The sequence below is a fragment of the Onychostruthus taczanowskii genome, unplaced genomic scaffold, assembly GCF_017590055.1.
Source record: "Onychostruthus taczanowskii isolate IOZ18803 unplaced genomic scaffold, ASM1759005v1 scaffold153, whole genome shotgun sequence".
In the NCBI taxonomy this organism is placed as follows: Eukaryota; Metazoa; Chordata; class Aves; order Passeriformes; family Passeridae; genus Onychostruthus; species Onychostruthus taczanowskii.
The window spans coordinates 341,230-363,668 of NW_024498719.1; the positions used below are offsets into that span (position 1 = coordinate 341,230).

The window sequence follows — 22,439 nt, forward strand, 5'->3', positions numbered from 1 at the left end:
GCCCTCTGGCGGTAGCTTCCGGGCGCGCAGCGCTCCCGCCTGCCTGCCTGCCTGCCTGCCTGCCTGTACCCTTGTCCGTGCCTCGCTCCCTGCGTGCGACCCTGCATCCATACATCTGTCCGTCCGTCCAGCCATCCCTGCCTGCCTGCCTTCCTGCCCTTCGTAGCAGTTGATGCTATTCCGCCCCTCTCCCTTTTTCCTCTGCGGCCCAGCGGGAGCAGGGCAGGCCGCAGCCATGCTGCCCTCCTTCAGTTACCTGAGCGAGCACACCGGCTTCCGCGGCACTATCAAAAACTCGCCGAGCGACTTCGTAGTGACAGAGCTCGAGGCGCCCGAACTCTTCCTCGGGGACTCCCGAGCTGAATTGCTCCAGACGACCAGCGGAGCGCCGCCGGCCCAGAGCGGCCCGTGTCCGCGGGAGCCCAAGAGGCGGAGGACGGAGCCCCCCGGCCCGGGTGCCCCCCGGTGCCCCCGGGATGCTGCGCCCGGGCCCCCGGGGCGCGGCCCAGGCCGGGCGGGAGGCGGCTGTGCTGCATCCCCGGGCAGAAGTGAGCGTGAGGGAGAGCCCGGGCTGCAGTCCGGCCTCGGGGAAGCCCCTGTGCTGGAGTCCTTACTCGGCAAAACGGCGAGCGAGCTGCTCAGCAAATTTGCCTGCGATGTGAAGGATGCGTGGGGCTCGGAAAACGGCGCGGATGCTGGTGCTAGGGAATTCTCGCTAGGACCGAGGCTGGACAAGAAAATTCGAGCAGATTTACACAGTGCTGTTAGGCAGAAATTCCCCTTTCTAGTCACTCTTACCAAAGACAATGAAATGATTGTAAAAGGGAATCCTGATTATAGAGAACTTTGTCAATTAGTGACTGAAAAGGAAACGAGTAATTTCTTTAAATTTTTAGACGCAAAGCTAGAAAATTCTACGTTTTCCTTTGAGCCTGATGGAAACAAAGAGCACAGAAAAACAGTTCACCACTTTATCAATAGAAAATTTGGAAAGCTTTTAGAAACAAAATCTTTTACCGTGACAGATGTCAATGATCAGCCAAATACATCAATAACGGTACGGTTTCGAGAAAAAAGTGGGTCCAGAAAAAGATGTGCTGGTGGTTTTCAGGAGAAACAAGATGTTTATACAGGTAAATACTGTAAATTTTTAGTGAAGGTGGCAGGTATTATGGTGTTCTGTAGATAAGACTGGTACTCAGGATCATTTTTATATGACACATAGGCCTGTCAAGTCACTGTTTTATGTTGAAATGAATAATTATCAATGCAGTGTTGTTACATCCCTGGAGAATGAAATGGAGGAATCAAGTTACTGCAGCGATTTGGTATAAACTGCTCTCTGATAATGGTTACAGTTCTTTTAATTGTAGCCACTAACTAACTGTGGCATTCCCAAGGTGATAGCTTTCCCTTGAAAGTAATTGTGGGATTTTAGGAGGTGCATCTAGATACTGAACAAGTTAGTAAGGTTCAAATTTTACTTACGATCTCACTCTTCGAAGCATTCTCTGACACAGAGAATGTTTCCTGCAATATGTCCATGCATGTCTGTTGAATTGTGTTGCATTTTATGAGGTAGTCTTTTTAAAGGCATCAGGGTTTTTGGTTGGTCTGAGTTTTGTGTATATATTTTTTTCCTTCTGTGCTGTAAAAGTCCCATATGATTTAGTTTTGTGGGGTAGGAGGGCAGTTTCTTTACAGTCTCTGTGCTGTTACAGTCTGAGGGGAAGAACCTGCACATCTCTCATGGCAGAACACTGAAACATAAAGGCAAGTTTCTAATAATTCTGAGATGATTGTTCCAGCTTTCACCCTTCAGAAAGAAAACCTAGAAACACTGGAAGCCATCGGCTTGTTGGCAGCTGAACTTGATGTTCTTCCTTCAGACTTCAGTTACACTGGCATCAAAGATAAGAAGGCTATCACTTTGCAGCCTATGGTGGTGAAGAAGGTGACTCCTGAGAGGTACTTAAAATCTGGGTGCAAGCAGTTTAGCACGTAGTTTTTGGTGTTAATAAGTATCAACATGGTATGATCTCTTGAAATATTCTTAGCGATGTGTCTTCCCCTTGCCTGTATAGAGCACAGTGGAAATGGCTTTAGGCAATATGCAGCTTGGCACTCAAGCCAATGGTAAAACTCTACTGCTAACTGGACTGTAAGGCCAGTTGTCCAAGAGATAATTAGCAAAACTTCGTGTTAGTGTTTCAATGATGAAGAAAGATAGGTAAGTGCATCCACACAGCAAGAGAAAAAAATATTTTTTTATAAATGAACAGTTTATGAAGTTATTAAAATATTGCTTAGGATTCGAGCTCTTATGCTGAAATTTTCCTTTGACTTGAATGACACTTATTTATAAAGAAGTTCTTATAAGAACAAAGAGATTGAGTGGATATTTTAAAGGGTAAATATTTGAACTGCCAGCTGTGTTTCCAATTACAAGCATGTGTGAGCACACCCAGAGAATCAGTGCACTGAATTTGTTTTTGTTAAGTCTGACAGAGTTGTGTTTTGGAGTCTGCTAGAGCACATTACCTTTTGTTTTCCTTTTTCTTTAATGAAAAACAGGTTTTGAGGAGTAAAGAGTAAAAAAATAACTTGTTTATCAATTAAAAAAATTAAAAATTCAGTGCAGTTACTCTGAGAAAGTTTCATGAATTGCTTAATTCCAGCATCTGTCAATATCATAAAAATGCCAATCATTTAAAACGTATTTCTGGATTATAACTAAATTTTAAGACTTCTATCTCTTCATTTGATTTGGTTTTCTCATAATAATTGTTTTGCATCCCATTTTATTTTTATAAGTGTTTTTTGTGTCGGTGCAAAGATGAAAAAGACATCCATTAGAAGTAGTATAGCTTTAGTAGAGGAGGGCTCATAAATTCTCCCAATTATTCATTCAGGTTGAAGGAAATTGGAAACAAAATGGAAAAGAAGGGTATGAAAATATACAACATCCGTCCAGCATACCAGCACCTCAGACTTGGTCAGCTGAAGGGCAATCACTTTGACATAGCTGTGAGAGATCTCCAGCACCACAGTCATGACTCTTCTGCAGATTTGAAGGAGAGAATAGCTGAAGCAGTTGAAAGTGTTAAGGTAAGCAAGACTCATGGTTGCTGATAATGAACAGAGTTTTAATTGTTTGCTGTTATAAAAGTACTTTTAAGGAAAATGCTTGTAATAACACCATAATGGCACTATTTCCCAAGTTTGGCGCTTTTTGCACTTTTGTATCGTTCCTGCATTACTTAGGGAGTCAGGAGTAAAATTGCCTTCCAGGAAGGGATTACAAGTGGATCGATTCTATGTTTCAGACTGGAAACCCCAGGGTGGTGCAGCAAAAGGGGAATTCAGTAACAAATGAGTATGGATATAAGAGCCATTGCTGCACAGAGCTGGGGCGAGCCGAAGTGATGGGTCTCCCGTGGCAGATGAAGGGGGAAACAATGTACTGACACATCCATCTAGTGTGTGTGGGATACCTGTGTATACACACACAGGCTCACTGCACATCGCTGCTGGTTGCCTTTTTTGGTCATGTGAGGAACATGCATGGTTGGCTTGGCTGAAAAACTTCAGTGGTATGAACATATGTGGAATGTCCATTTCTGAGAAAGAAGACTCCCCTGAATTGCAGTGGGTTTTGATTCTGCTTTCCTTAGTCCCTGAAGGAAACTCCAATCATCAGACATTCTTAAATCACCAAGAAAAATAAAAAGCAAATAATGGAAGGGAAAAACTGTAAATACTTGATTTTCTTGCCCTATCTTTTGAAGTTATAACTAGAATATAAACTGCTTTAAGAAGATGAATCCAGGAATAAAGTCTTGAATGAAAACTACCCAGTATGCAAAAGTAAAGTACATTACCTGTATTTTGGAAATTAATTTTATTATTGAGAAAAGCATTCAGCTGGTACTATAATGCTTTCTTTGCTCCATCTGACTTGTTTTATTTTGCTGTTTGGAAAATGAACCCAAATTCCTATAATTGTGTGTCTTGCTTTATTAGATTTACCTTACTGGTCAGAAGATAAATGACAAAACAGTATACATGTTAATCTAAAATACGCATTTTTCATCTTCTGTGAAAGCAGAATTGTGTATGGGACCTATAGGTGTCCAAAGCAAGATTATAAAATTTGAACCTAATAACCGTTTGCAAAACAAATGTGTTTTGTGTTTGTGTACTCCATGTATACTTAATATTTTCTAGAAAAGGGTGTTTTCCTTGGGTCACATGACTGTTTTCCTTGTGACATATGACTGTCACACGTGTACTTCTCAGGTGTGACCTAGAATTCATCAGGAGATTTAAAATCCCAATCAGCACAAGTGTTCAATTTTGACCATTATATTGCAGTAATAACAGGAATTATCTCATGTTAAAAAGATTTGTGTTTTTAAGAAAAAATGTCCACTGATTACTGTTCATTAGCTGTGCTACATTTGCAAAAGCTTAATTACTTTGACTTGACCTATAGTTGTAATTATAATAATTAACTATATAGGAATAATTCTGTTTCATTTACCTGGGATCTTTTTAATAATGTGAAGACAATGGTAGAACTTGATATCTTTTTAGGTATCTTTTTAGTGCCAAAATGCCATAATAAATTATGAGTTTTGCTTTTCATGTAACTTTTGATTCTGGTTTTATACATTTTGGATATAGATATAGATGTATGTGTGTTGTCTTCCTGGTGTTATTGATCATACCCTGTACTTTCCTGCATGTAACATATTTATTCTTTCTCATTCTAGACAAAAGGTTTTGTGAATTACTATGGACCTCAGCGATTTGGACAAGGGCAAATTGTTCAGACAGATCAAATAGGATTGGCTTTACTGAAGGAAAAAATGGTAATTCCATTTTGTAATCTGAATACTTACTGTCAAGAGAATTTCCTATTACTTTTGCAATATCTAGCGCTGGAGTTGACCTTCTCAGTGAACAATTTCATTTGTGAGATAAATCCATCTGTGTGCTGGAAGCAATTGCTAGATCAGTTTCAATAACAACATAAGCATGAAGATATCCATACTGAAACTAAAACCTTTTTTAAACAGCAAGTGAAGGTTTAAATAGTTCTGGAGCGATAGTTCTGTCTGTGATTGGAATGTGATTGGGATTGTCATCATGCCACTTGGCAGGAAAGTGGTTGCATTCCATACAGGGTTTGAACACTGAAAAGCAGCAGTCTTCATGCAGTGTTTATTCATGGTCCTGATCACCTCCGAACTGTAGCTTCTTTATCCTGCTGGGGGTCTGTTTACTTCTTTAAAATGTCACATAAGTTCATAAGAAAGGATTTGCTTTTTCAATACTGTGGTAGTTTATCTGCTGTATAGAAGAAATTTCTGCTTTCCTTTATTGCTTGACTACTTTCCCAAACACTCCGTTCTGAGCTCATTAAGTAATATAATAATAGGAGTAATGTACTTTTCGGTGTGTGTGGTATAGTGTTTGGCACAGGTAGAAGACTCATTAGATACTACAAAGTCAAAAGGATACTTGAGTATCCTTTTCTTCTAATCTTGTTTTTCTTCTGAGAAAAATCAGGGAAATTTATCTTTCAAATACAAAAATCAAGATTTGAGGGCAGCCCATGAAAGTTGCTGTTGATGTATCTGACATCACATAGCAGTGAGTCTAGGTGCCAGTCCCTGAGGAATTATGATTTAAATCCTTAGTCTTAACTTAGTTACTTTAATTTCAAATAGGTAGGAATTACTGTTTATATTAAAAATGTGCCAGTATGTGCTTGCACAGTCCAATACAGAGGGGGACAGGAGCCAGTGTCACAGGTTGGTAGAAATGCTAGCAAATTGAGCAGCTCCTATAACATTGCAAGTAGCAGAGATTACGGTAGTGTTTTCCTTGTCATAGTGTCATCTAACCTAATACAGATCAGTATTGAAAAACAAAATTTAAAAAAGGTTTTCCCTCTGTATGAGACTGTGGAAAATGTTCAGTCTAAATTTTGCATGAAGCATGCAGGATGGAAAGAACATTCTGTTCAGGATAGAATGATGATGATTTCACGTGAAGAAGTTTGAACTGGATGACCAAGAAAGTGACCTGTTTTCTCACAGAGCTTTGAAAACTGTTTTACATTTTCTGGGTGACTAAAACCTCTTTTTAATCTGAGAAGGGGCACAACACATTGTTCTGTGGCTCATGGGATCTCCTGTGAAAGGGAAAATTTTGCTTTGACACTAAATAACTGATTTAATTTTGAGGGCTTCCAGAATTTGTTGAGACAGAATTAGATGCATAATTACTTGTTTAGCTGACAAATACTCATATTTAACTGAAAACAATTGTACTTTTAAGGTGAAAGCTGTGAAATTATTTTTCACACCTGAAGATACTGATGATCCTGTAAACAATGCAAAAAGATACTTTCTTCAAACTGGTATGTCCACTTAAATTGTCTATGTATTTATGCAGAGTTGATATTGTGAGGTAGTAAAGTGTTGCTGCACAGGGAAATGCTTTTTATTTTCTTACTGCTTTATGCTACTTACACTTCATTGTAATGAACTTCATTACAATTTTTATATGTGCAACTCAGTAGAGTTGCACATATAAAAATTATATGAGGATGAGGCCCTAAATGTGCAAAATAGTGGAAAATTAATGTACTTCAGGTGCAAGAAAATATGGAAGCAAACGCTGTATATCATAATGCTGGAAGAGACTAAGAATGATCAGGGGAGTTGTGGCCTCCTTCCTTCTGTCTGCTTTTGGATAATGAACTTTTCCCTAGTGAGGGAAGTATACAGGAATGTGGCACCCAACTCATACTCAGCACTTAACACATCTACTTTCTTTCTTTCTTGAACTAAAATCAACAAAATAGGTCAAAGGCAGGAGTGTGCTGAGTAGAGCTCTCTGTTTGCAATATTTATCAGTTTTATCATTCAGCCAAACTTTCTCACCAATTTGGAGTTGCTCTCAACTTCAAATATATCTTTCTTTTCAAATATTCCACACGTATTAGCCTGCTTATCACTCTAGATTGACATACCAGCTATGATATATCACTTCAAAAGACAAAGGTATGTTTGGTTTCACAAAAAAGTGTAAGATAAATGATTCTGTTCTGTACATGGCTGTATGATGCATGGAACTTCCAATCGATGTGGACCCTGAAAGCAGCTGCTTGCCTTTTCCTGAAAGCAGACATAGAAGTCTGTGCAAAAGGCTTCATCAGATAATCAATTGTAATATGGAAAAAACCTCATAAAATTTTAAATATATAGCATTTATATAATGTAGTAAAAATCTTATTAAATCCATTTTCATCTTGGTTAGGAGTCAGACTTCCTTAAGGCAAATGTAATTTTTGCCTTTAAAATAAAGACATGGTTTTTAACTGCTGTGAAATACATCTTCTGAAATGGTGAGAAGTAGAGATTTAATACTCTTGTATAGCTTGGTGTTTACTTTCAGTTACCTGGTTCAAAAAATCCCTTTGGAGTGATAAAAAAAAAATTGTTCAAACTAGGCTGAATGACAGCCACTTTAATGTATACTGCATGAAACAGAATAAAATTCATGGGTCTGCGTTGATAGGCATACAAGATGAAATTTGTCTAACACAGCACATTGAAGGAAAGGAAATAATCAAAGCATGGAGACAGTAGACTGACACATTTTTTCTCTATTTGATTATTTTATCTTTTTAAATGTCAGGTAGTACTTGAATAATCAGGGATTACTGACATGGTTATTTTTGTTTATATCAGAAGATGCAAAGGGCACACTTGTAATGCTGCCAGAATTTAAAGTAAGAGAGAAGATGTTGCTACGGGCTTTAAATCGCTATGGTGTAAATCATGAAGGTTGTACCAAAGGATGGCTCAACATTCCTCACTCCTTGCGCATATTCTATGTCCATGCTTATTGCAGTAAAATTTGGAATGAAGCAGCATCATATAGGCTGAAGACTTATGGCTCAAAAGTGGTCGAGGGTGATCTTGTCTTCTTGGAAGAAAATGATGAGAGCATTTCCCTGAATGACAAGGTGAGTCTTCTTGTAAAGTAGTTCTTGTAAAAAGAAAACAACAACCAAAACCCCCAAACACCTTAATGCACTTGAATACATAAGCAGACATACTCTAATGCCTTTATTTTGGTTCATTCATTAAAATATTTAATATTTGTAACAAAGTTAAAAAAGCATAATGTAGGATTTTTTTTTTTGTTTCACCATAAATAGACGTACGAGCTAGACGTATAATTAGTAACTTTAATCTATTTTGGTTATTCATTTTATTCAAATGAGAGGAAGGAGCAGAAGGTCAGAAATGATGCATATGAAAATTTAGTCTCCATGGTACATAATGATCTTAGGATCTGACTGGGGAAAGCCTTCAGAGTAGACTCTGGGTGTTTCTATATTAGCAGTCAGTGCTGATCTGAGTCTTGCTCTCCATGTCAGGCCTTTCCTAAATACAATGCTGAGTGTGAGTCTAGGCTGGAAGGTAGCCTCAGGCTGAACTGATAATCTCGTTGCAGTTATTACAGAGGCAAAACATGTTTAGCAAAATTTCGCTGGTGTTGGGTCTAAACTGGCAGCAGCTGTTGAAAAAATGCAGTGGTCTTCTTGGTAAAGTACTAAAAGGCAAGGGAGTGCTTCTGCTTGCCCATAGCTCAGCCTGGGAGCTGTGCATGGAGCCATAGGTGAGTCAGTGAGTAGAATCTGGCAGTGGAGTGTCTGGTCCCAGGTTTTGACATACTCGAGTCCATTCTGAAGTGCTCTTTTCTTTTAGGGTTAGCATACCTTATTGTGAAGATAGTTGCCAAGTAGCAAGTGGTAGGACAAGAGGAAATAGCCTCAAGTTATGCCAGAAAAATTTAGATTGTGTATTAGAAAATGTTCTTCACCAAAAGGGTTGTCAAGCACTGGAACAGGCTGCACAGAGAATGGGTTAAGACATCATCCCTGGAGGTCTGTGATGAGGGTTTAGTGGTGGACTTGGCAATTTTAGGTTTGCTGCTGGACTCAATCTTTTCCAACCTAGATTATGCTATGATTCTATCTTTCTCCTGATCAGATCAATCATAAACTGTGCAGTGTTTTACTGGAGAACAAACAGATGTGTGCAGAGGCAGAATGTAATTAATTTCTTTTGGGTGAACCTCTTACAAATTTGAAGGCAAGAGCATTTGAAACATTACCTCCAGTCCCTATGGAGTAGCTTGTGTTTCAGTTGAGATTTTTCTTTGCCAGTATTTTTGACCGTGAATGTTAATGAAACAATTAGATAAAACAAAATTAAAAGCAGATGTATTAAATTCAGTATTGAGTTACTGAGTTTTATGTAGCTATATTCCTTCTTCATATAAAGCATTTTTTGTATTTTTACATTTGTTGATGTAGCACAAGATGGCGTTGACTTTGTTAACTTCAGACTCAAAGAATAATAGTGGTAGCTAGCATCAGTAAATGTTTACTGCAACTCCATCTATTAGTAAACTGATTAATATAAATTAAGCGTATCTTATTGCCCCTACAGTAGTCAAATAACCTTAATATTTTGTGCAAGTTTGTGAGTACAGTGCATAATTCTTAAAATAAAGCATATGTTTTTACTTTTTAAAAGGTTATTGTTTTTTTCTTCTTAAATGTCTTGTCAGGTTCATGTAGTCACTGCTTCAGAAGAATCAGCTAGCAAATATTCTATATACCAAGTAAGTCTATATGAAAAATTCTGAATTGTTGATCTTTTTATTTGATTAAAATGTTTTGTTTTAAATAATATGATTAGCTTAACTGGTGCTGTCTTTGTCCCTGCCAGAATGCTCATTGAAGAAAACACATGTGAACTAATTTCCACTCTCATAGCAAATTTACTTGGCAGTGGAAATGAGTACAGTGCCATTTGCAGTATGGCAGTATTTATCCTGAAGCTGAATACTTTGGGAAAGATTTCAGTCTACTGGGAAAAACTTTCAAAAGGAGTTGACATTCTAATTTTTGAAGCTTTCAGAATGTAGTTGTGAAGTCTTGCATGGCAACTGAATGTCTTTACTGCTGCAGACTGCTTTGTTTTAGGAATCCTGATACATTGATTATTTTTTTCTGCTTTAATGATATTCAATATACCTGCCAATGCACAGTTTCATTTCACAAGAGAATCTGCTGGTTTACTATTTCAGGCCCCAAAACACAAGGTTTCAAACACACTTTAAATGATTACATTTATTTAAAGGGGAATGGCTGAGCACTACCTCAAATATGTTTGTTTTTTTTCTTTGAAGGTGGTTCTTCCGATGGTGGGACACAGCATCAAGTATCCCAGTAATAAAGTTGGACAATGGTACCATGAAAGACTTTCTAAGGATGACCTGGAGCTGTGCAAATTCAGAGTGTCTCCGTTACAGCTAAATATACCTGGATGCTACAGACTCATTTTGAAGAATGTTCAGAATCTCTCATATTTTTTGGAAAGTAGTGAAAAAGAGATCAAAATTGAGGACAACCATCTGAATGATTTAAAAGTCTCTCTTCATATATCATTTGACCTTGATCCTTCATGTTACGCAACAGTCTGTCTGAGAGAAATAATGAAATGTGATTTTTAATATTCCTCTTAACGAAAGATTGCAGGAAAGTTGTACAATGTTGGTATGTTACAGGTAATGGCAAGAACATAAGGGAGAATAACAGGTTCAAGTCACAAACAGGAAAAAATTGTAGATTGAGATTCATGCAGATAAGGAAAAAAAAATTACCAAAATCCTTTGGAGTGTTTCAAAATAATTCCAAACTCTAAATGCATTGAATGCATTGGAGTAAAACTGTTGCACCAGGATGGTCTAACAGAACTTAAAGAAATCATGGGCAACCAGCATGAATTTCCTGTTTGCATGGACATCTGGCTTGCAAAGTTGAGTCCTGGAAAAGTATTTGCAGCAAACAAATGTGTCTTGTAATTCATAGTATTTTTATATGTTTTATATTAAATGCTATTCAAGCAATAATGTTACAAATTTACAGCCTAAAGGTTTCTAACTGAAAAGTTGTACTGAGGTTTCCTAAATTTATTGTGTTTCATTGTGTTCAGGTATTTAGTGTTAAAAGGTTAAAGTCCTGAGTCAATAGTGACAAGTTGTCAGTTGCTTTATCGGACATTTGATGAATGCCCCAAATTAAGTTAATGCTGACAATATCAGGATTCAGTAGTGCATAGTTGGGAGTGCCTATTTCAGTAAGCTCTTCAAGATCAGGTGAGTACTTGACATCACTGGAAAAACATTTATAATAAAACCAAAACCATGTAACATTGTTTACAAGATGCAGGCTCTATTCCTGTTACTGTCAAGTCTTGTGGTAGTACCAAAAAAAATACTAACTGACTTTGGAAAAAAAGCTTCTCTATTTTCTTTTTTGATAAAGTAAAAAAAGGCAGTTAACTGTGATAAAATGAGTGGATTTTTGAAAAAGGGTAGAACAAAAAAGCATCATTTACCTTGTCTGTTTGCCACTGTACCATAATATTTGTGAAACCAAGTTAGGATATTGTGGTTTGGATAGGTGGACAACCAGATGAGTGAAAATGTGGTTGGATGATGAGGTGCAGAGAGTAGTAGTTAAAGGGTGTCACCCTCCCTGGAGTGAGTGTCACTGGGGTGTCTTCTGGACCCATCCTGCTTCATGTCTTTGTCAGTGGCCTGCAGGAGTGGATGGAATTCACCTTCATTGAATCTGCGGATGACACCAAATGAAGGGAACAAATGGATATTCTGGAGGGTCAGGCTGCTGTTCAGGGCAGCCTAGATATGTGGAAGGAAGAGGCCAATGGGAAGTGTGTGCCACTCAGCAAGGACAAATGTGAAGTGCTACCCGTGGGAAGGAAGCACCAGTGCTGCTGCCCAGCTCTGCAGGGGCATGGTGAGCAGCTGAGCAGGGGCCCTGTCCAGATCTGTTTCTTGGCAGCAAGGATGAGCAACAGCCTTCTGGAATAGGTTAGCAAGGACACAACCATTAGATCTTGGGAAAGTATTACATCCCAATTTCCAGCACTTGTTTGACCACATTTAACTTTTACATTCAGTTTTGGTCCCTAGCACAAGAAAAGCGTACAAGAACTGTACCAAGTTCAGCAAAGCTGTTAGGGCACTAGAGCCCTTGTCGTTTGAGGAGATGCTGTAGGAAGTGGGCTTCATCAACTTGGAGAAGACATAGCTTGGGGGGGAACAGGAGCTCATAATAACTGTGAGGAGGTTAGCAAGAAGGTGGAGCCAGGCTCTTCATAGTGAGTATGGCAGGAGAACAAGAGACAATGAGCCTAAAATGAAATGGCAGATTTACAATGGTTAAAAGAAAGGACTTTTTACCTGTGAGGATAATCAGGTAGTGGAACAGGTTCCCCAGAGGCTGTGCAGCCTCCATCTGAGGAGGTTTGTAATATCAAATGGGATAAAGCTCTTAGCAATTGTCCTGGTTTCAGCTAGGGTAGAGTTAATTTCTTCACAGTAGCTGTTACAGTGCTGTGGTTTGGATTCAGAATGAGAATGGTGTTGGTAACGCTGGTGTTTTGGTCTTTTTGCTAAGTATCCTGAGTCAAGGACTTTTTTCTTGTCTTGTGCTCTGCCAGTGAGGAGGTACACAAAGGAAACTTGGAGAAAGCATAGCGGGGCAGGTGACCTCAACTGACCAAAGCAATATTCCACACCATAGAACACCATGCCCAGTATATAAACTAGGAGGAGTTACCTGGAAGAGGAGCTGATCTGGGTTCGGGAATGGAGGTCTGGCATCAAACAGAGGGTAGTGAGCAATTGCATTGAGCATCAGATACTTTTTCCCTTTTTATTGTCATTTTTTTGTGGAGGCAGTTAAACTAGAGGCCAGAGACCTCTTCCAGCCTGGATGGCCTGTAGATGGCAGCATAACTTAAAGTAGGAAAGTCTACTCATTTTTACTGAATAAGAATCAATAATATAAATTGATTTCTCTTTATTAGATCAATTGATTAAATGATTGCATAATTTTTCAGATTATGCTAACAGCTTAGTATGATACATTTGTCAAGCTTGAGAATTATAGGAATAGGAAAAATAGAAATAGAGCTCACATAATTTCAATGAGTGTATAAAACTGTGCAGCAATGAAGGATCCAGATAATTCTATACCTTAAAAAAAGAGGATTACTGTGTAAATCTGTGTCAGTAATTCAAAATTTGATCCTTAGCTTTTATATGAGGAAATAGACTGTCATGCACACAATAGCTACAGAGCCACTGCAAGTGTCCTACAATGCTTACCCTATTACAGTGCTTACTGCACACCTCAAGTTTATGGTATACAGGCAAAATGGTGGAATAATCCATTTGCCTGCCATGACCCAACTGAGTCAACTTTCTTCCATCTTTGCTTTTCAGCGTCACCTCTCTTGCTTCCACCTGGCCTTAAAAATCCCCCCATTTTGGAAAATTATTTTTAACTTACGTAATTTTGGTATAGCACGGTTCAAAAAGACTTGTGTCAGCACAGGCATTGTAAAGTGCTCCAGTGCAGACAGGAAGCTGCATGCAGTTACAATGACCAGAAGAAATAAACTAGCCCTAAATTTCTATTTAAGGAGACTATTGTGGTCATCATCCATGTGGATGAAAAGAGCCCTTGAAAACTGTCTTATCGCATGCATGATTTGAATACAGAAGGTATTAAAAGTTGAGCATTGATTTGGAAAAACACAAAAGGTCAGGATAAAAGGTTTTTGATTGAAAAGCATGCTATTTCAAAATAAAAGATCAGAAGATGGTGTTGAAAGAGTTCCCCTATAATCATTTTAGGATCATTTGTCAGTACTTCTATTGAACACTAAAAACCCCTAATCTTCTTAAGCAAATCTTTCTTTCAGCAACTTTAAGGTGAAAGAGCTAATTATGTGTGCCCATAGGTTAAATTCCTAGGGTAGAAATGTTCTACCAGGGAAGTCAGGTTAGCTGTTAGAGTGTTTATATTATAAACATCCTTTTTTTGCTTTATTTTATTTATTTGTAATTCATTCTCTTAATCCTAGCAGCTATTTTGCAGGGTTGTGTATATGAAAAGCTGAATTCAGAGAGTTTTGTATGAGTGAAATACTCAGCTTTGTAAGTATAATCTATATAAGCAAAACATCTGCACCCTTGCATTTAGAAAAGAAGATTATCATTATGCACTGATCTGAATTTAAGGAAAGGATTCATGTGTTAGTAATCTCTCATTTTACTAAGCACTTCTATTGCTACCATCCTTTTCTGATAATCCTTAAAGCACTTCGCTAGTACTAATGAAGAGGGGTTCCTGATTTTATTCTTAACAAAAGGGGTTTTAAGTTCAGTGACCAGTTGATTTTTTTTTTTGTTCAGCACAGATGATAGATAATTGGAAATTTGAATGGGAGAAATGCAAATGTTCTTAATCTATGAAATCCCGTTACTCTTAATTCCCTACAAATTTGACAACTAGTATGATCCTCCATGAGAATGTACAAATTTTCAGATCTTTCAGAAGGAGATGGCCTAAAATTACATTCCTATCATGAAGGCAGTTCAGAAGCCACGTAGATGTGTGATTATTGGCTCAGCTCACTCATTAAAACTCCATTAACTCCTGTCAGTGCCAGTTCCTGTCAGCTGCTGGTTTGACTTCCTACAACCTGCTGTTGAGGACAAACTTTTCCTTTATCTTGCAGAACTTCTACCTGTAATAGGTACTCAAGGGAGCAAGCTGAGAAACTATTAACACTTTCTTTCAGTCTGAGGTCATGTCTTGCAGCACATTGGTTCAGATCTCAATTCCTTCTGGAGGAAATAAAACCAGAAGGTGAGCTCCAGCTGCAGGCCAAGCATATTCATGCCCACATGGAGAAACAGAGATGCAAATGAGAGGCTGGTCATTTGGAGAGTCTCAAATCCTACACATGGTATGTTCTGTTGAGTATGTTTCAATGCTCCAATATGTTCATCTGTTTCTGTCACACCAAAAAGCTTTCTCATGTAGACATCATCTGGGAATGTTGTCTTTGCAAGGAAGGCAGAATCAATGAAGTCAGATGTTCACACCATCTGAAGCTACTTTATTCTGCTTAGCAGAAGTCAGTCTTTTATATTACAGCAGTTTAAATGTATTTTCAGCTTATATAAAAGTGCTTCTTCCTGTTTAGAACAGGAAGGTTTTTAATGACCTTTAGAAATAACTGATTTAAAAAATTGATTCTGTCTTCCAGAATTTTCCTGCCCTTAAAAACTTGAAACTGCTTCCTTCTGACTTCATTTGATCATCCTTGGCTCCTGCAATTCAGTTCAAGGGATGGTAAGGAGTTCATCCCTATCCATACCCTTGATATCCAACTGTATGTATATGAGTACATCTGGGTGGGCTTGCCAATTGTATTTCCTAAATGAGTGCTTAGCACAACTGTGCAGCTGTGCAGTCTCTGCTCCCATGGGTGGCTATTCCATACTTAGAATATTTGTTGTCCTTCTTTTAGCTTTTAGTAATTTTTAATATACCCTTTTGAGATGAGTGATCTAGAACTGCACATAGTTAAGGATATATTTTATTTAAACCTAATTTTGCTCCTAAAGGTCTGATAAAACTTGCCAAAACACGTGAAGTTGCCCCTTGGAGCAATGGGAGCACCTTCCATCCACCCTCAGCACAGGTTGAAATGGCTGGGGAAGGCAATACCTACCTTCACCCTAACCTGCCAGTGGATACATCAGATGCTGTGTTAAGCCAAACACTTTTGGTCAGGTCATCTAGCATCTTCCTTGGGATACATACTCAGATGACAGCTATCTCACAAATGCAGCTAAAAAGGCCTGGTGTTTTTTCCTGCAGGAAGGCAGGAGGAGACAAGAAGTCTTTCTTTTAGGAGTCAGAATGTGCTTCAGATTCAGCCCTGAATTCCCCTGGCTCCCGAGGACCTGCAATTCTGATTAGTCCTGATGTGCCTTGTGCCAGATTCCCCCTTTCCTGCCCATGGTGTTCTGCCTGATGCCTGGGGCTGGGCCTGGCCCAGTGCCCCCTGGCCACCCTGCACCTGTCTGGGGCAGTGGAACAGGCTCTGGCCATGGCATGGTTGCCTGGCAGACAAAAGATTTTCTCCTTCATAAAACTCAAGTTTCAACATGCATCATTTGTGATACACACTGCAACCAGGCCATATAATGTATCCCAACACTTTCTTTGTAAAGCCACTTTCTTTTACACCTTGAAAATGATACTTTTTAGCTAAATGGTTGACAAATTATTAAACTGTGTTACTTTAAAAATCCTGAAAAACTACAGGACAGAGTTCACCATCTCACACTGTCCATAAGCCGTAAATCTTGGCTAGACACCTGATATAGATAGTACTTATCGATAAGTACTGGAATGCAAGGCAAAGTTTTCTGTTTCACAACATTTTCACATAAACACACACTCAGACATTTTAGTAATGCCTCAAGCAGCCCATCAATTCCTTATTGTCCTAGAATGGTGTATAATAATATAGTGTTACTGTGAATTAACTCTTGTCTATTTGTTTTTTTCCCAAGGGAAAAAACAATATACTCAATCAAATTATAAAGCTCTCTTAAAGGCTGAGAGTCCTCTATCTCTCCTTTACTCAGAGAACTTCTCACAGCAAAGCTAGGGAAGTGCATCTTGGGATGTGTGGAGCAAAATAAAATTTTCAAGATGAAAAAGAAGCCTTTGGGCTGGATGCTTTCAACAACTGTTTTAAGAGAAGTGTGAGGGAGAGGTGATTTTGGAGGAGGGGATGACTGCTATATGAGAAGGGGTTATTGATAAGAGTGATACTCTGTGGAGTGGTGTTGAGAAGGGCAGAAATGGAGAGCGAGATGATCTGAGAAGGAAACAGTGCTCATAAAAGGTGAAAGTCAGTAAGAGATAAGAACTGTATCTGTGTAAATTGTCATTGCCCCATTTCACTCAATATTTTTCAGCATATTTTCAGTGTGTCAGTTCAGAGTGTGACTTGGACTCACCCACTGTTTCATTCGCTTGAAGTAAGGAAACCAGTCAGTTTCTGAAATAGCAGTCTGTTAAAAGCTAGGTGGAGAGCCTTGTTAGCTTGACTGGCAGGAGCCAGCTGAGATACTTCAGGGAATATATAGTACAGTGGGGTGTGGGCTGTCAAGGAACATGCTGATTAAAGGGCAGTTTAAAATAAAAGACAATCTAATGGAGAAAAAGCATGACTTGGGTCTATCTCACAGCAAGTGCAGACTCAGTGTGATTATATTATCCAAACTGGCTCTAAGATTTTATTTTATGCTCCTTGTTTTCAAAAGAAGCCAAAGGGTGTATTCTGATATTAATTTATAGCAGCTTTTTAGTATTTTTTAATCAGTAAATAGGAGAAAAGCATCATATCAACCTTCCCCCTTCTCTCCATGTCATGCATATTTATTTTACTCTTTTATTTTACCCTGACTTCCTAATTTCACCTTTTATTTGAAGCCATTCCTCTCTCTCATGCTGAGAACCATCCTATGCAGCAAATAACTTGTGCCCCACTAAGCCAGAGCTGTGACCTTTTAATGTTAACCATCCCAGTCAGAGGACCTGCCATGGTCCTTCAGTGCCCATCCCTGCCTGTCCCTGCTCTGGGGACTGTCGTGCAGCTTTGTGTAACTGTACTGGCATTTCTTTCCCATCTTGCTGGGACAGAAAGAGCTCTGTAAAGTAAAACTGCAGGACAGAGGTCCAGTTTCACTGTAGAAACATAGGTTCATAAAGTCACTGCCTCATTTTTTATTTGGCTCGGCCCTTCAACTCTTGAGAGCTCTCCAATATGGGCTCGAGAGTGTCAGACAGAGCAAAAAGAGACCCAGTTGCACCCAGAGCTTGTCTGACTTGAATTTACCCAACAAAGACCTTAGCAAACAGAAGAAAAATAAGTTTGCAGAAGACTGGTACATTGTCTTTGGCAAAGCAGCTGGTCTACAGCTAATATTTTTTCTCTGAGGACCTTTTTGATGCTGAATCTGTTCAGAAACTGTGAAGTGATTTGTTATCTTCAAAGGACAGGTTTGTCTTTAGTGCTTTTAAGGCTTAGTTGAGCAAACAGATGAAGTGCTATTCCTAAAATGCAGTAAAAAGTGGTGCTCTGTTCAGAATCTAAAAAAATGCTAATGAATTGAAAAATGAGAATCAGGTGAATGAGAAAACTTAATCCCTGAAAACTTCTCCCTCCTGCTCCATATATTAAAGCAATGCAGATGTAGAAGGTAAATCCCTTATTGTGTGGTACAACTATCTTTTATGCTGTGGTCTCTTGGGCTAACATCAGGAAGTAATTATAAAAATACTATATCAAAGGTCTTTGTTTTGTCACATGCAGTGTTTGCTTTTTAACATAATTTTCTTGCAATGTTATAATGCTGAGAAACAATACATGAAAAGAACCAATTAGCATTTCTACTGTTGGAACTTCATCTGTCACTGGTATTTACTAGCCTCTTTTATGTTCTTCACTGTAATATATGAGCAGTTTTCTGTGGCTTAGAACACTCCTGTTTTCATTCAGGAATTTGTGCATGTAGAACAATTCATAATTCAGTTTCTTACCAGCATAACTGTCCATCTGAGGTAAGAACATCACAAGAAATTTGATTCTAGGATTTAAATTGCTTTTAGGCATTAGGAGATTTCCAGCCTGTCATATTTTTAACAATTGAGTAAAGCGTAAAATAGCATATTGTGCAGAGGTTCTTGTTGAAAGACCATCATGTGGCTGTGAAGGAATGTTGAGGTAAAATCAGAGCCAGACAGACAAATTCACAAAAAGTATTTGTGTGGGAAGGGCCTTTGATTTTACGTGCCACAGAGTCTAACCACAAAGGTTATCAGAGAGACCCGTGCAGGCCCAGAGTGCACTGAAACAAGGTGCTGACTCAAAAGAACTGCTGCTTTCCAGAGATACACGTATGGGGGAGAAACTGTGAAAATCGTGTCACATTCCTGGTGTTCTGTGTTTTAAAAGGCACATTGACACATGCTTGCTATAAAATAACTCAATATGCATTCCTTATTCCTAGAGCATCAGATTGATACAATTCATATAAATCAGATTCCAGTAGAGGCTGCACATACAGGCACACATGTACATGCGCACTTAGAGGATATCTCTGACCTGTCTCTGGTTACCCAGAGCATCTGAGACAGAAGGGCTTTTCCAGGACACTTTGTTAGCTCTTCATGGAAAGACCTCTGCATTGGATAACAACATTCACATGAAGCTGCTTGTCTCAGCTACAGACAGATCATTCTACTGGAGTGTAGCAATTTTACGACAGTACTAACAGGAATCAAAATGTGGGCATAATTTACTGCAATTTTTTTCCTTTTAATGGCTTAGTTATCTATAAAAACAGAGTCATTCAGAGTTGAAATACACCAAATCTATATTAATAGACTCTTAAAATGAATATGCTTCTTTTCAGGGTTCATAATTAGTACATCATCCAACTTTATTCCATAGGTGTTTCTTTTGCACCTTTTAGTAAGCACAATAGACTAAACAGAATTTGCTAGATGTACTAGATTTACTAGATTATTCTGGTATATTTTAGTGGGAAAAGTGCAAAAGACTATCTTATGGGGTTTTGGATAAGATGTATTTTAATGGATAAAGCATGGGTTTTCAGGGCAAAAACCTAGTAGGAATAGCAATAGACAAAATAATGAATACTTCCCTTTAAAAGCTGAGGCATTCCTGATATTTCAGAACTGCTTATGAAAGTCAGGCCTGCCTGAAAGCTGTACACGAAGCTGACTGCGGAGACCTCCCAGGAGAAAAGGAGGCTTGGATGTTCTAGATGCTTTAGAGTAGAGCCAAGCTCTCTTTTACCCAGTTCATGAGGGTCAGGATATTCTGAGCCAAGCACACTTACAGCCCCATCCACTAACAGATACCCTGAGGCTGGCTTTTTCTAAGCAGTTTTAATGTTCTCAGCCAAGCTACAACAGAGTCCGCAGTAAATAATGTGGGCAGTGCAGGCATGGCTTTCCCAGCCTTCAGCCTGCTATGGATGTAGGGAGGTTATGTGTGGACGTAATTTGCAATTCCATGTTGAAGCATTTTTGGGGTCCATGCCTGTTTTTTTTTTTTTTTTAAAATCCTAGGAAATTGCTGGCTAGAAAGTGCATAAAAGAATATTATGGTAGCAAGAAGAAAGATACTGAAACAGATTCCCTGTGCAACCTCAATTAAATTTTCTTCTGTGTTGCTGTTATACAGCCCTTTATTAATTATTTTCCCACAGGAAATGTGAAGGATGGATAGAGTTCTAAGGAAGACTTAAGAATTGTGTAGTGAAAGAGGCTTTGTGTTGTGATCTGTTCTTATGATGGAGGGATCCATAGAGAAAGGAAAAATGGTCTTTTGTTTCAGACAGTTGAATACAGAATTGTAAAATGTGGAATTGCAGCAGCTGAGTTCTGTGGGACTAGATTCTGTCCTTGCCTCCAGTATAAAATTCCTGTGTAGGAAATTTGTCAAGGCATTTACCCACAGATTTTTTACAAATTTGTCCTCATTTTTCAGGAAAGCTTTTTTTGAGACCCTATCTGCTGCAAAGTGTGAGCCATGAACTGAAATTGAAAGTAACAATACACTGAATTTCCTTTTTTTTTTTTTTTGAAATTCAATGGTAAAGATCAGATTTTTCACCTAAATTACATGAGAAAATTTCCTTTAATTTCTGCCCCTCCCCTACACCCCCACCCCCATTTGGAGATAAATGATTCTTTCATATTTACTGTTTGAGAGATATGTATGATACTATAATGTAATGAAATGTTCATAAAGAAATCAAAATATCTCTTCAGAGCAGGGTTTTAACACTTGCATGGAGCCTGGAGCTGTGCTAAATGTCAAAGGATGCTTTCCATAGCTGTCTTTCTGATGCAGTGGCTGTTCCATCCCTTGGGTGAGACAACAGATTCATGGGAACAGAGTATATAACAATATTGTTAAAGTTATTTCCTAACACATTGTCACAATGGCATTTGGTGGCATTTTTCTAACTCTGAATGCTTGACCTGGAGATTTCTGATGCATTTTCTGAATAAGCACTGATAGTCACAGTACCTTACCTTGTAAATAAAACATCCTGAGGCACCTAAACAGTGCAACTCTTTTGCATATATGGTCTCCTTTCAGCAGTAGCTCCAAAGGAGTAATTTGTTTTGATTGAGCAAGCACTTGTTATTCAGAAATGCCCTGAGAACCTGATCTAATCACCACTGATGTAAATGTTAAGTATCACATTTGCTCACAAAAAGTGATGGAGCTGACTGTTATGATGTGGCCCTCAGATTAACAGTTTAATTTAATTTTAATAATTATAGTAATTATCTCAGACAAAGAAACATGCAGTCATAAGATGGTAACTTCATTTGCTGCCAATTTGAGCACAAAATCCAACAAATATGCTGAAATTTCTATATTTTTTTCCATTGTTCTGTAATTTTATTGCCACCTGCGATATCTGTTTAGATGTACTTTAAATTGTGAGAGATGATTAAATGGACATGATGGAAGCAACAGGAGCTAAATGCAGAGTTCTGAAGGTAAAAACACTCTGCCCTTGCCCTTTTGCTCCAAACCATGCCTTTGTCAAGCAGAAGGTGATTCAAGAGAATAACTGATTTAACTAAATTACTGGATAAAATGAAACAGCAGGTGAGGAAACTTCCATCATTATGGAAACAATGCCATCCCTTGTATGTACCCTACAGCTGTCTAAATATCCAAATGAAGGTATTAACTCAGATCAAAGATATTCATTCAAATGGAAAGGGAAGGCTGAGACCCAAAGTAATAAAACAGGTAACTATAGGCATTGGCAGCACAATGGTTTGCATTTAAATCAGCAATAGCACTGGTATCCTATTTCTGGGGGCTGTGGTACCTTTCTTTCAAAAGGATTTTCTGAAATATCAAGAAAGAAATCATTTCAAGTGGCTGAACCACTGGAAGGTAGACATAAGACTGCAGCAGAGTGTCAGGTTTCCCTGATGGAAGCTTTGAAACCCATCCCCTTCTGTAAGAAACATGAAGGATGATCAGCAGGCTTTGCACTGGGACTTAGCAGAGGCACGTTCCTGAGCATTACAGCATTACTGCTGTGACCTTTGGCAGCTTTCCTAATTATCTCTCAATGCCCAGCATTTAATCTTTTAGTACCTGTGTTTCCTCCTCTTCTTCTGTGTTTTGGAGGTAAGCCTCAAAAAAAAAAAAAAAAAAAAAAAAAAAGCAGAGCCTCTGTTAGCCTGTTCTCTCCACAGTGAGCAAGAGAGGAAGATAAGATGTTAGTAATATTAGTATATAGAATCAACATGAAACTTCAGTCCATTTAGCATTAGGAACTGCTGAAACCACAAACTCCCTGATTTGTGTAAG

The 22,439-nt window shown here is 38.6% G+C and overlaps 1 protein-coding gene across 1 annotated transcript; it reads left to right on the top strand.

Annotated features, from left to right (window-relative positions):
- Window positions 1–172: 172 nt before the first annotated feature.
- On the top strand, window positions 173–11,374 carry PUS7L (pseudouridine synthase 7 like). Its single transcript, XM_041399062.1, has 8 exons — window positions 173–1,133; window positions 1,809–1,968; window positions 2,913–3,108; window positions 4,776–4,874; window positions 6,349–6,430; window positions 7,767–8,044; window positions 9,661–9,714; window positions 10,285–11,374. The coding sequence occupies exons 1-8, from the start codon at window positions 173–175 to the stop codon at window positions 10,606–10,608; spliced, it is 2,154 nt and encodes a 717-aa protein (XP_041254996.1). The 3' UTR covers window positions 10,609–11,374.
- The last annotated feature ends 11,065 nt before the right edge of the window (window positions 11,375–22,439 follow it).

What these genes read in the sequence shown, in the direction of transcription:
- PUS7L (XM_041399062.1), top strand. Translation starts at nt 173, where the DNA reads ATGCTATTCCGCCCCTCTCCCTTTTTCCTCTGCGGCCCAGCGGGAGCA. An exon ending in CTTTACTGAAGGAAAAAATG is followed by an intron (nt 4,875 to 6,348) that starts GTAATTCCATTT and finishes TGTACTTTTAAG; the next exon opens with GTGAAAGCTGTGAAATTATT. An exon ending in AAGATACTTTCTTCAAACTG is followed by an intron (nt 6,431 to 7,766) that starts GTATGTCCACTT and finishes TGTTTATATCAG; the next exon opens with AAGATGCAAAGGGCACACTT.